Below are 12,735 nucleotides of genomic sequence, written 5' to 3'. Positions count from 1 at the left end.
AACTCCCTAAGAAAAACCGGTTTTGCATACACTGCTAGAGAGCATGCCATGTGGACGAGGAGTGTCACTCCAAGGCCCAAGGTATTCCACCTAAAAAGCCTCAGCAGATCGTTGCGACTTCACAGTCGAGTGGGGCTATACCTTCCGCTGCTGCCCCATCTGCTTCTCCAGTTCCCACAGCGACTGTTGGACATGTGACACGCGGACAGCCTCAGTGGCTATCCTTCTCTACTCCTGAAGGATTGGTTGATTGGTCTGCAGGTTCCGATCCCGTTGCACTTTATGCATCTATCTCTCCTTCCTCCCCACCTCGTCAGGCGTTCCCTTGGCAGAGCCTTGCTATTGGACATACGCGATGGTGACCACCTTCTTAGACTAGCATATCTCTAGGTCCTTTCGGATACCCTAGGTCAATCTAGCATTCATTTTTCACACTCTTGGAGTCGGGCCCATAGGATTTTTGTCTCTACATTTTAAGTCTTCCGCTGCATTTACTCTTCTACACATACACATTTGCATCTTTGCACTTGTTCCTTCAGTTAGCTTTTCATTTTAGTTTAGTTTTGTTTTTTGGAGCATCTCACTACTGACCTCTGTGATTGCAGACTTTGATCTCCTTTGCAGGTTTTGTTTTTAGTGTAGGGCTAACATGCAAGTTTGCCCAGTCCTACTTGGGCTAGAGACTTGGGATGTGCGCCGTTCCTTCATGGTTTCATCATCCTTGGAGTTTTGCTCTTCTAATAGCATGGAGGCTTTCCCTCCCGAGGCGGATCGTGTAGCATTCTCTTGATGCTATCATGGTGGTGCCTTCTACCTAGCTCTTCCAGCTAGGATGCTTCCTCATCCTCTTTATTTCTTATGGTTCTCGGCACCACACGAAGATCGAGATCAAGCTACTCTTTCTTCTTCGGCATCTACATCCAGGTTGAGAGGAGGTTCCTACCCTTCTTGGTATTCTACAGGCTTCAACACTTTGTCTTTGATATCGGCTTCTCCCCCTTGTTGTACCTTACCCTTTGCATTGCATGATTTTATCATCTTTGTACTAGGGCGCTTGGGGAAGTGAACAATTTCTCCATGTGGAACACTGTCCAAGTAGCACCTGCTAGATGAGCATTCTTCAGCATGTAGTATACTTTGCATCTCATTGTGCAGAGCCACACTTGAGCAGATCCTAAGCTGTTTCCATCGGCGGTTGTTGTTACCACACCACCATCCTTCTTCATCACATGGATATCTCATCACCTACTTTTTCTTGTCATCGACACCTTGAGTGGATGGGTTAGCTTGTACTGTTTTGTGATGTGTTGGGTGTACCCTCTCTACTCCCGTCTTCTGGGTCAGTATTCCTCAATCAGCCGCATTCCATAACATTTACCACACTTATTTAAAAAAAAACAACACACAAAAGTTCAATGTAGTTCCATCCGCCTTTGTAGGGCTTGGTAGGCCACTGGGCAGCCGATGTGCACCCTTTGTCTGATGCCTTGTTCTCTTTGGGATGACTACTTGGATTCCCTTGGTAAGATAACCATCGCCTTTGTAGTCTTGGTAGGCCACTGGACAACTGATGTGCACGCTTTGTCCGATGCCTTGGCTGCTTTGGGGTGGGACGCCTTGGGTACATCAACAACACAATGGCTGGCCTAACCTTTCGGCTCAGTTTTGGGCCTGAGAGTGGGTGTTGAGCTAAAATATGCATTACTTGCTGATTAGTCTCTTAAACAGCTCCAAAACACACTAAAAATGCTCTTTTAGAGTAAAACCCTAAAACGGGGAGCGGTTCGAGAGAGTTTAGTGGAAACCCTAAAATGAGGAGCGGTTCGAGAAAGTTTAGTGGAAACCCTAATTTTTGGGGTGCCCTTCGACATCTATAAATAGATAGGCTTCTCCCAATTAGCAATCATCCTTGTTTTGCAGGTTACACCAGCCCACACACCCTCTTCTACTGTTGGCGTCTAGTTTCCAGCTTGCAGCCCGTCTCCATCTGCTGTCCAGCTATCATCGACTGCAGCCACATCATCTTCAGCCTGTCCATTGCTGTAGGCAAGAGCTCTCAGCTGCTAGCGACTGCTCCAAATTGTCCCAGACTGCTGTTCAGCTTGCTGTCCATCATCTCTAGGGTCAGCCAGCCTGCGTTTTCAGCATTGCAGGCCTTGACACTCTCAGACACTGTTTTAGTCAGCTGTTTACAGCAGACTGTGCACAGTTTCCAGCCCCCGATCGGTGGTACACTGCTGCGTCTACCTTTTTCCATTTTGCAGACTACTGCGTTTTGGTGACTAGCCTGCTGACATTCACTATTCAGCACTTCTACACTCCGACTGGTGGTCACAGACTTGGGATCCGTCTTCGATGGACGTTACACTGCGATATTGCTCTGCCCTTGAGCACACTGTACACTCTTACATTCGTTTACAGCATTCATTTACTTTAGAGTTGTGTTCTCTCTCTCCCTTCTTCTGTTTGTGTTTGAGTTTTGAGTTTTGTGTTTAGGGTTTGAGTTTTGCCCTCTGTGTATGTGTATGTGTCTGTGTCTTTGTGTTTCTGTCGTGGTCGTACACTCTATGTGTCCTTAGTGCAAACCCTAGCATTCTTCTTAACAGAGGCAAGTTGCTCCATGCAAGGAAATCCCTCAAAACATTGTAGATGAAAGGGGGATCCACAAGAGGAGAAGCAAGTGGCGTATCAATACCAACTCCTATGCCTACTAATGAGGAAGCATCAAATGTGGGTGTATCTTGAACTGATATAGGAGAGGCCTCTACCATTGGTAGTGGGGGACTGCATATTTGTATCCAGCTCCGGCAAAATACATAGAATGGAGGCTGATGCAGCACCGGAGAGGCAATCCTCTCTCTCTCAAGCCCCCGGTCATGTGCATGGATCGATTGCCTTTCTTAGAGAAATGCAACAATTTGCAGATGTTGAAATTGCACGCATGGTGATTGAGTGCAATCTTGCGTTCAATGTCCTAAAGCAAGAGCAATGGAAGAAGATAGTAAAAGCCATTGCCAATGTGGGTCCATGTGAAGGATGGATTGGTATCACATACAATGTCATGAGGACGAAGAAGATTGATGAAGAAATGGAGAGGATTGATAGAGCCCTTGATCCCATTCTAGCCGCATGGATAAAATATTGTTTTTTCATTTAGACCGACGGATGGAGTAATTGTAAAAAATAGGGTATCATCAACATAGTCATCTCATGTCCATTGAACACTTATTTTTTGTGGACTGTAGACATTGAAAAGTGGGGGAGAAAAATGTTGGGTGCATTCATCTACTGCGATATTTTTGAAGCTCATTAAAGTATAGATTTTAAATTTGTTTCACTTTCTGTCATTATAATTTATACATAAGTATCTATCTCCCTATTCTCGCTAATATCTATCTTGATTCTCTCTTTCCCCCAAATCTCTCTCTCTCTTGATTCTTGAATCTTAAAAGTTGAATCTTTCGATACTCAACTCTCTCTTTCTCTAACTTTCAGATATTGTTACTTGTAATTTGTAGCTGTTGATGGGCCCCTCGAATGTGGTGTAAGTTATTATTGACAATGCATCAAATTGTCGACACATGGGCCGTTTGCATGAGCCCGAGTTTCCCACGATTTTGTGGACTATATGTGCAAGTCATTGTTTGGACCTGCTCATGGAGGACATTGGGAAGCTCAAGTGGGTGAAGGGGGTGGTCCGCAAAGCTACATCATTTGTCACCTTTTTCATAATAAAGGCAAAGGTGCTTGCGATGTATTGTGAGCACAACATACTTGAGTTGAAGAAGCCTTGTTCAGCTCGGTTTGCTTATATGTGATTGTTGCTCGAGCATCTTTATGAGGTGTGGTCTGCCTTTAGATAGTGATGTCCGCTCTATGGAATGAGTGGGATGAGCATGAGGACAGAGAAGGCCAAAGCCATGTAGCACTTGTGCCTCAATGAGTAGTTTTGGAGGAAAGTCCATGTCATTGTCATTGTGATGACTCCCTTTTATAGGGTGTTATGTATGAGTGATTGCGAGGGGTCCACCATAGGTCTTCTCATTTGCTTCTTTAGAGAGTAGCATTGATGGAGACACGTGCTTGTACGGTGATCACAGAGACACATTGTGTACATGTTTTAGAGATAGCAAAGAGGAGATGGGCATGGATGCATAAGCTATCCATGGTTTTTTCCCATTGGTACATCCGGCCTACAAGTCACTAGTGGTCATGGACAATAGAGAGCTCGGTTCAGAACAACTTGCTTATTTGATTCGTGTGGTCCCTATGGATGATCACAATGCAGTGTTTGAGGAGCTAGGATGGTACATGGATCAGAGAGGGCATGTGGCTTTTGCTTCTCCCACTTATTGGAGAAGAGAGTCACTTGTGAAGCCTCTATTTTGGTGGCAACATTTTGGATATGCATTGTAGACCCTTTAGCCCTTAGCCATGAGAGTCCTTGCTCAAGATCGCTCTTTGGGTGCATGTGAGAGAAAGTGGAGTGCCTAGTCTCTCATTCACACGATAGTTAGAGCGGCTAGTCTATTGCCGGACTAATTTATGCATGATGAGGGCTATGACGAGCATGGGTAGTTCAAAGCAGATAAGCACTTAACCATAAAATTTAAAATTTGTTGTTTTAAACTTTAAAGTTTGTACTTTACAATTTAGACTTTAGCATTTACAATCTTATGTGCATTGTGTAGATAAATGTTGATACATTTAAGTTGATGGGTGACACTCTTTCGAGTGTATATCAGGAGATGGATGAGAAGGCGATGATCTTTGCGGAGGTCTATAGAGAGCTCATAGCAGCAAATACTCGTGACACTTGCAATCAACGTGCTCGTGGGCGAGGAGTTTGAGTAGGTGGTAGGAGGGGTATGGTCATTTGACACCCTTTGACATTGAGGAGGGGTGGTTGGAGTGGCTTTAGATCTATGTAAGGCAAGTGTAACATTTATTGTGTAATATTTGGGAAACAAGCTCGAGGGATGACCGTCTAGGGGCCTTGGGTGCCCCAACGGGGTCAAGGGGAGCCTAGGAAGTAAGTGAGTTTAAAAATAGTATAGCTCACCTCAAGTTGACGACCGGCAATCGGGTCATGATTTAGTGAGCTAGCAACCTCCTAGGCATGGCTGGGTGGAGAGAATAAAGGATCTCTCGTACCATTTTCCTGTTAGGAATAGAGGGTTGTCGGCAGAGTACAGTCTACCAGATACGTAACACTGGTATCGGAGCCACGTCAACTATCACTCGGCCACCTCTTGCCCAGCTGCGCAATGCACGGAGAGTTTGGGTTCGCAATTTAAAGTCAGATCTGTAATCTGTCTGGGCCGTCGTCCGTTTTTTCTTCAAGTGACTCCGTAAATGTGGCCAGTAGCGTTTTTTAAAAATGTTTTGTCCATTTGCTCTTTAGGCGACCTTGTAAAGTGTGGCCACGGGCGTTTTTTTTCACTAGCCAACAGATTTTGTTTTCTGCGCCAGCATTTCTGCCATCCAAGCATAGATCAACACAGAAAAATGGCCAATCCAATCAAGGATATCTGTAGCATTATCATGCATAGAATCTATACCACGCAATGTGCACATAACTAGTGTAGATTTGAGGAAAGCTGCACCGTTCTTCGCACCATCTTTACCACTGAGCTATAAAAGCCATCGACATCTGTCCTACCTTTGTAATAAGTGAACTGCAAATTTCTTATATTTTCTTTCCAATTCCATTGTATAGATGGAGAGGAAAGAAAGAGAGGGGGTAACCGAAGGCTCTAGTTCCAGGGACCACCCTATGGTGGATCCTTATGAAACGGAAATACAAGAAGAACAATTGGAAGAATTTTTTGCTACACGAGAACAATTTGATGATCTAACTGCTCGTGTGCAAGCAGAGGGGGTTCAAATGGAGTTGCTAACTCAAGCACTCACCAAAATAAAATCCCAATTAGCCTTACTATGAGAAAGGGATATAGGTAAGGTAGAGGCCTCAGATATTCCATTTTCATCGAAAGATATAGATGTGACTATGCGAGATCCTAGGGAACCCCACCAAAAGCTGAGGGATAACCAAGTGTTAAAAGATATGAAACCCCCTTAGTTTCATGGGGAAGAAAAAGATAGAAATAAAGATACTATCTTTAACTTTCTCCAAAAATGGGAGGATTTGCACAAATTAAAGAATATTGCACCACATCTTCAAGCGCTGGAGGCCAGTTTAACCTTGGAACCAAAGGCATATAAATGGTTGTTTGAAGGAGGCAAATAAAATGAAACTTGGGCTCAATTTGAACTGGTCTTTTTGAAAGAATTCCTTCTTGAAAATGAAATGGAAAGAAATTGGGAAGATTGGGATTTTGTTAGACAAAAGGGAAGACCTTTGCTAACATATCTCGAGGAGTATCGTGAGATAATCCTCAAATTGGAAGGAATAGATGAATTTCAAAAGACAAGAGGATTCGTAAGGGGAGTAGATAAGGTATGCAAAAAGGAATTGAAAATGAGTTCACCCAAGACGCTTGAAGAGGCAATTAAATTTGCATTAATCAATGAACATAATACGTGTCGAGGTGCACTCACTAGTCTCACTGATACGGAGCCCAAGACTAAGAAATTTGAAGCCTCAAAATTTGTAGGCAAATCTAAAAGGAAAATGCCATTCCTTAAGGGTAAGAAACAACCCTTTGAAAAGAAACAATATGTAAGGCCAAAGTTAAGTCAAGATGACTTTGATAAGGCCAAAAAAGAAAGGTTGTGTTTGAATTGCCTATCCCCTAACCATGCTGCTTGGAATTGCCCTCAAAGGAAAAAGAGGGAAGATAAAGGAAAGGATAAGGACAAGGGCAAGGGAAAAGAGAAACAAATCCATGGAGTGCAGACCTTGGAATTAAAGGGGTATGAAAAGTATAAATCTTTAGAGGTCTTGCACAAGGACGTACAACACAAGTGTTGTATGTCAACTTCTATGTGGCAACCTACCTTCGGGACACATGATTTAGTTATTAGAGTACATGGATTGATAGCTAGAAAGAGGGTTAGAGTCATGATTGATGACTCTGCCACCCACAACTTTATAAATTATGCACTTGTAAAAAAGTTGAAACTTCCCCAACAAAAGAGTGAGCATCAATATGTTGTTCGTATTATGCAAGGCCAGGATAATAAAATATGGGATACAATGGTATCCAATTTGGAAATCAAGATCCAAGGATATAAAGATAAGCTTGATTTCCAGATTATGAATATGGAAAGAGCCGATATTGCTTTAGGGAGGGAGTGGCTATGGGGATTAGAACCATCCTTAAAGCGTAGTTATCATCATAATACACTAGAATTTGAAAGGGATGGTAAGACTTTTGTGGTTCAAGATGAACATGAAGTATTTGATAACCCTTTGATGTGTTCCCTTGAAGTTCAGAAGCTGATAAAGAAGGAAGCTTGTGAGGTGTATATGTTATGGTCCCTTCCTGTATAGGACACTTTTATTTCTTGTAATATAAAGGAATAATTTTCTTATGTTTCTGAATTGAATGTAAATAATGAATTAAGTGGTGTGTTAGATGAATTTAAAGACGTGTTTCCATCTGACTTACCTAGTGGCCTTCCACCAGATAGGGGTGACGTAAATCACCCAATCGACATAGATAGGGATACACATCTAGTTTCTAAACCACCTATAAAGTGAAACACAACACCAAGAAGTTGAAAGACAAATCAAGGATTACCTTGATAAGGGGTTTATACAACCCAACAATTCACCTTGGGCTTCGCCAATTTTATTAGTGAAGAAAAAAGATGGTTCTATGCAACTTTGTGTTAATTATAGAGCACTTAATAAAATAACGATGAAGAATAAATTTCCTATGCCTAGAATGGAAGATCTTTTTGATCAATTACAAGGGGCAAAATTCTTCACAAAGATTGATTTAAGATCAGGCTATCACCAAGTAAGGATTAAGGCCCAGGATGTTTCTAAGATGGCATTTTGTACTAGATACGGGCATTATGACTTTTTGGTGATGCCTTTTGGTCTCACTAATGCACTAGCTACTTTTATGAAGTTGATGAATAGTGTGTTATGGCCCTATCTAGGACACTTCGTAGTAGTCTTCTTGGATGATATCTTGATCTTTAGTAAATCAAGAGAAGAACATTTGGAACACTTACGGTTAGTATTCCAATTGTTAAAAACTCATTCCCTTTATGCGAAGAAAACTAAATGTAAATTCTTCGCACAAGAAGTCAAATACTTGGGGCATATTATCTCGAAAGAGAAAATCAAGATGGATCCAGAAAAAGTAAGGGCAATTATTGAATGGCCATCTCCAAGGAACCCGAAAGAGCTGCAAATCTTCCTTGGATTATCTGGATTTTATCGTAGATTCATTCGAGATTATGCCAAGATAGCTGTTCCAATGACAGACCAACTTAAAGGGAAAGGAAAGAGCTTTAATTGGGGAACAGACCAAAATAAAAGTTTTTAAAAAACTTGAGGTAGCTATTGCTACAGCTCCAGTACTATTAATTGTGGATTCCAATAAACCATTCGTGGTTGAAGCTAATGCCAGGGATAGGGCAGTAGGCGCGGTCTTATTACAAGAAGGTCGACCAATTGCTTTTGAAAGCAAGAAATTAAACCGTGCAAAGCGGAATTATTTTGTTTATGAGAGAAAGCTGTATGCAATAGTACATGCAATGAAGAAATGGAAACACTATCTATACGGAGCCAAACTTTTGATATTGTCGAATCATGAAAGCATTAAGTGGCTTAATGACCAACCGGATCTACAAGGGCGTAAAGCGAGATAGGCCGAACTCCTCCAAGAGTTCGACTATGAGATAAGGTATAGAAAAGGAAAGTACAATATAGTGGCTGATGCGCTCAGTAGAATGCCCATCATAAATGAATTGAGTTTTACTCAATTTACTTCCGTTTTACTTGAATCCTTAAAAGAGAAATGCCAGGTTGATCCGGCATATTCCAACATATGGGAAGCAATAGAAAATGGGGATGCAAATGGAAGGGCCTCCACTAAGGAAGGAACATCTGAGGATGTTCAACAAGGAAATGGAGCATCAAGGGTTGCTCAAATGGGATTCAAGTGGAATAATTTTACCATTGATAATGGTTATTTACTCTACAAGGGTAGAGTATGTGTCCTGAAAGATGAAGAAATAAAGCGCTAGATACTCTTTGAGTGTCATGATACCCCTAGTGTGGGACATCCAGGAGTTAATAAGACTTATAGTATTATTAAAAGGCAGTTCTATTGGCCTAGAATGAATAAGGACGTCCTTGACTATGTTGTCAAATGTAATAAATGCCATGGTAATAAAGCTGAAAGATTGAAAATGGGAGAACTTCTCCATTCATTAGAGATTCCTTCGGGAAAATGGGAGAGTATCTCCATGGACTTTATTGTTGCATTACCCAGAACACAGAGGGGGCACGACTCTGTGTGGGTGATTATGGATAGGTTAACCAAAATGGCTAGGTTTATTCCAACTTCAATTGATGTTAAAACACTAGAATTGGCTAGATTCTTCGTAGAGAACATATACCGATTGTATGGCCTTTCGAAAAATATAGTTTCTGATCGGGATAGAAAATTTGATAGTCAATTTTGGCGTGCTGTATTTAGAAAGCTGGATACTAAACTTAGCATGAGCATGGCGGTGCACCCGCAAACTAATGGGCAAACTGAAAGGGTTAACCAAATCCTTGAAGATATGTTGAGAGCATATGTAAGTAAAAGGCAAACTAATTGGGAAGAGTATTTACCGATAGCAGAGTTTGCAGATAATAGTGCAAACACTCTTTCACTGGATATAGTCCATTTATACTAATGTATGGGTTTTAGCCTAGAGCTCCTCATGCAGTAGGATTGCATAAGGAAAAGGTTTAGGCAGCAAAGGATTTTTTGGAAGATATGAATAGTATGTTAAATTTTGCTCAAGAATATTAAGAAAGCTCAAAATCGAGCTAGAGCTTATGCAGATTCTCACCGAAGAGATATCTCCTTTGAAGAAGGGGAATTGGTCTATCTTAAGGTGCTTGAACAAACTAAAACCATGAAAACGGGACAATGTCCAAAGCTTCCACCCAAGTATTGTGGTTCTTTCACAATACGTAAGAGGATGGGAAAACATGTTTACAAGCCCCAATTGCTTGCTGGTAGTAAAACACATCCAGTTTTCCATGTAAGCAAGCTAAGAAAGAAGCTGGTTGATATGGATAATCTAATCTTAAATGATAACATTGAGGAGCTATTAGGTGATTAATCTATTCCACATGAACCAGAAAGAATTTTAAATGTTTGTTACAGACGAACAAGGAATACTATTTATCAAGAATATCTGGTGAAATGGAAATATTGTTAAGAAGAAAGCTCAACATGGGAGCGAGTAAGTACCTTATGGAAAAGGTTTCCCAATTTACAGTTGGACCTTCCAAATATCGTTTTCGAGGACGAAACCGATTCTTAAGGGGGAGGAAATGTTACATTTATTGTGTAATATTTGGGAAACAAGCTCGAGGGATGACCATCTAGGGGCCTTGGGCGCTTGAACGGGGTTAAGGGGAGCCTAGGAAGTAAGTGAGTTTAAAAATAGTATAGCTCACCTCAAGTTGACGGCTGGCAGTCGGGTCGTGATTTAGCGAGCCAACAACCTCCTAGGCGTGGCTGGATGGTGAGACGAAAGGATCTCTCGTGCCATTTTCCTGTTACGAATAGAGGGCCGTCGGTAGAGTTGTCGACAGAGTACAGTCTACCAGATACGTAACAATGAGGCTCTAGGTGCTCCCATCCCATGCCTCATGATGACATCCCCCCCTTGCCTACATAGTTGGTGTCTTGGAAGCCATCATTTGATGATGATGGTAACCTCATCAGTGAGGATGAGTATGAGTGTGTCTCATCATTCAGTGTCAAGGAGTCATCTTCAGACTCTCTGTATAAGCACTTAGATGGTTGTGATGATGATAGTGATGCCTTATCATAGTCTATAGATTCATAGTTGTCTCTCTTTTTTGTATCTATAGACTACTATCATTGTATCTGCATGCCACTATGATCCATTATCCATGTATGCACTAGACTCTCGTTGTATTGCATGTTGCTTGTAGCGCATGCAACTACAAGGGCCACCTTCATGTATTCATCTTATTTTGGAATGAAATGGCTAATTTCACTTTAAACATGTGTTCTATCATTTAATGATTTATAGTTTTTAAAAGTTTTTTTTTCATACTAATATTGTACCATACCTTATAAAATTATAAGATACCATTTAGTACTGTATTTATTGTACCATACCGTATCATACCTTTTGTACCTGACAACTATGAGCCTATATAGTGGAAAATAGGTAGTTTGGGGGTTTTTCGGGGATATTTAAATGTGGAAGAAGAGGGTCTAGGCAGCACCTAAGTTTTTATGAAAACCCTTCCTTATTGATTAGCTTAAGGACCATATGGAAGTTTAAAAGCCTATTCCTCAAGGTATGAGTGTCAGTTTGAGGCTTCTGTTGAAAATCAATTGCATATCGGACCAACCTTTTGAACTTAATTGTTTGCACCTGTCTGCACTCTGCAGATCCAGGTGACCCTCCACGTCTTCGATCCTCTTTTTTTTGCAGATTTGAGTCAGGACCATAGGTCCCATGTATTATACATTGACTAGATCATTTCTAGAATAACACAATGTGGCCTACTGAGTTATGGGCACATGGTTAATAGAGTTCTATAGTTTGATGGAAGCATGAAAACTTTCATAAGTAATGTGAGAAAAACCTTTGTTATCAGTATGTAAATATTGGTTGCAAAAAGTCTCTAATAGAAAAGTCATTGCTGGTCCTGAACAAACCCTTCATTGAAAATGTCCTTCTGTTGAATCGGCTTGCTTGATCAATTACTGTGCTAGTGAAGGGTTTGCTATGTTTTGGAGGCATATATAAACAAACCAACGATTAATTTGTATCTGTCACAAAGTTATAAACTGACATTGAGAGAGGAAATGTTGTTGACAGATTGAAACGAGAAATAACAAACTTGAAATGCAAGCTGTAAATAATGCTGCTCTTGTTGAAGAGCTGAACAAACTTCTCGATCGCCTAAGAGTACCAGAAGAGGTAAGGGATTTGATTGCTTCTGCAAATACATAATGCATATTAGTGTTGTTGGAGTACTCAGGTTAATGACAGTACTTGTCTTTTATGGGTTTGATATTGCATGTATACCACAGTTGTGCTCCTTGGGTAAATATTATGCATTCTGTTACAAGCATCCTTGAAAAAAAAAAAAGTTTATGTAGGATGAAATATTGACAGGTAAGGACCAGTTGGAATCCCTTTAAAAGAAAGAAGACTGTGTTGGTTTGCCCATTTTCATCTGCTTTGCATTTGTACTTCTGCTAATTAGTTTTACTCTAAATCTACTATACTGGAGTTTCTTGAGAGGTTAAACATGACCTGATGATGTTTTTTCTGTTATCTGCTTTCAGTATATATCATTATTGACTGTTGGCCCATTTGATGAAGCACGCATGCCACAAAATGTGGAAGCCTGTGAATGGTTGACTCAGTCATTAAGGGGCCTTGAACCACCACTTTTAGATGCAAGCTACATAAATATGCGAGCAGTAAGTAGTTTCAAGAGAGAAATTCACTGGTTGCATGTTTTTGGTTATTAACTTTTCCTGGGTCACAATTTCAGTGTGTAGATTTCTGTGAATGTTCTAGTGAAAAATAGGCCTG

At 41.0% G+C, this 12,735-nt stretch overlaps 1 protein-coding gene across 1 annotated transcript in view; it reads left to right on the top strand.

Annotated features, from left to right (window-relative positions):
- The window catches only part of LOC148041786 (exocyst complex component SEC3A-like), a 161,767-nt gene that overhangs the window by 49,230 nt on the left and 99,802 nt on the right, over positions 1-12,735 (top strand). Inside the window, exons 9-10 of the mRNA XM_087682434.1 lie at positions 12,010-12,111; positions 12,483-12,620. Coding sequence (XP_087538560.1) covers positions 12,010-12,111; positions 12,483-12,620 — 240 coding nt within the window. The remainder of the gene's footprint in view (positions 1-12,009; positions 12,112-12,482; positions 12,621-12,735) is intronic.

Source organism: Lygodium microphyllum, chromosome 1 (assembly GCF_053477565.2).
Source record: "Lygodium microphyllum isolate KBCC chromosome 1, Lygodium_microphyllum_v1.1.10, whole genome shotgun sequence".
Classification (NCBI taxonomy): domain Eukaryota; kingdom Viridiplantae; phylum Streptophyta; class Polypodiopsida; order Schizaeales; family Lygodiaceae; genus Lygodium; species Lygodium microphyllum.
This window is presented reverse-complemented; position numbering and strand designations above follow the sequence as displayed.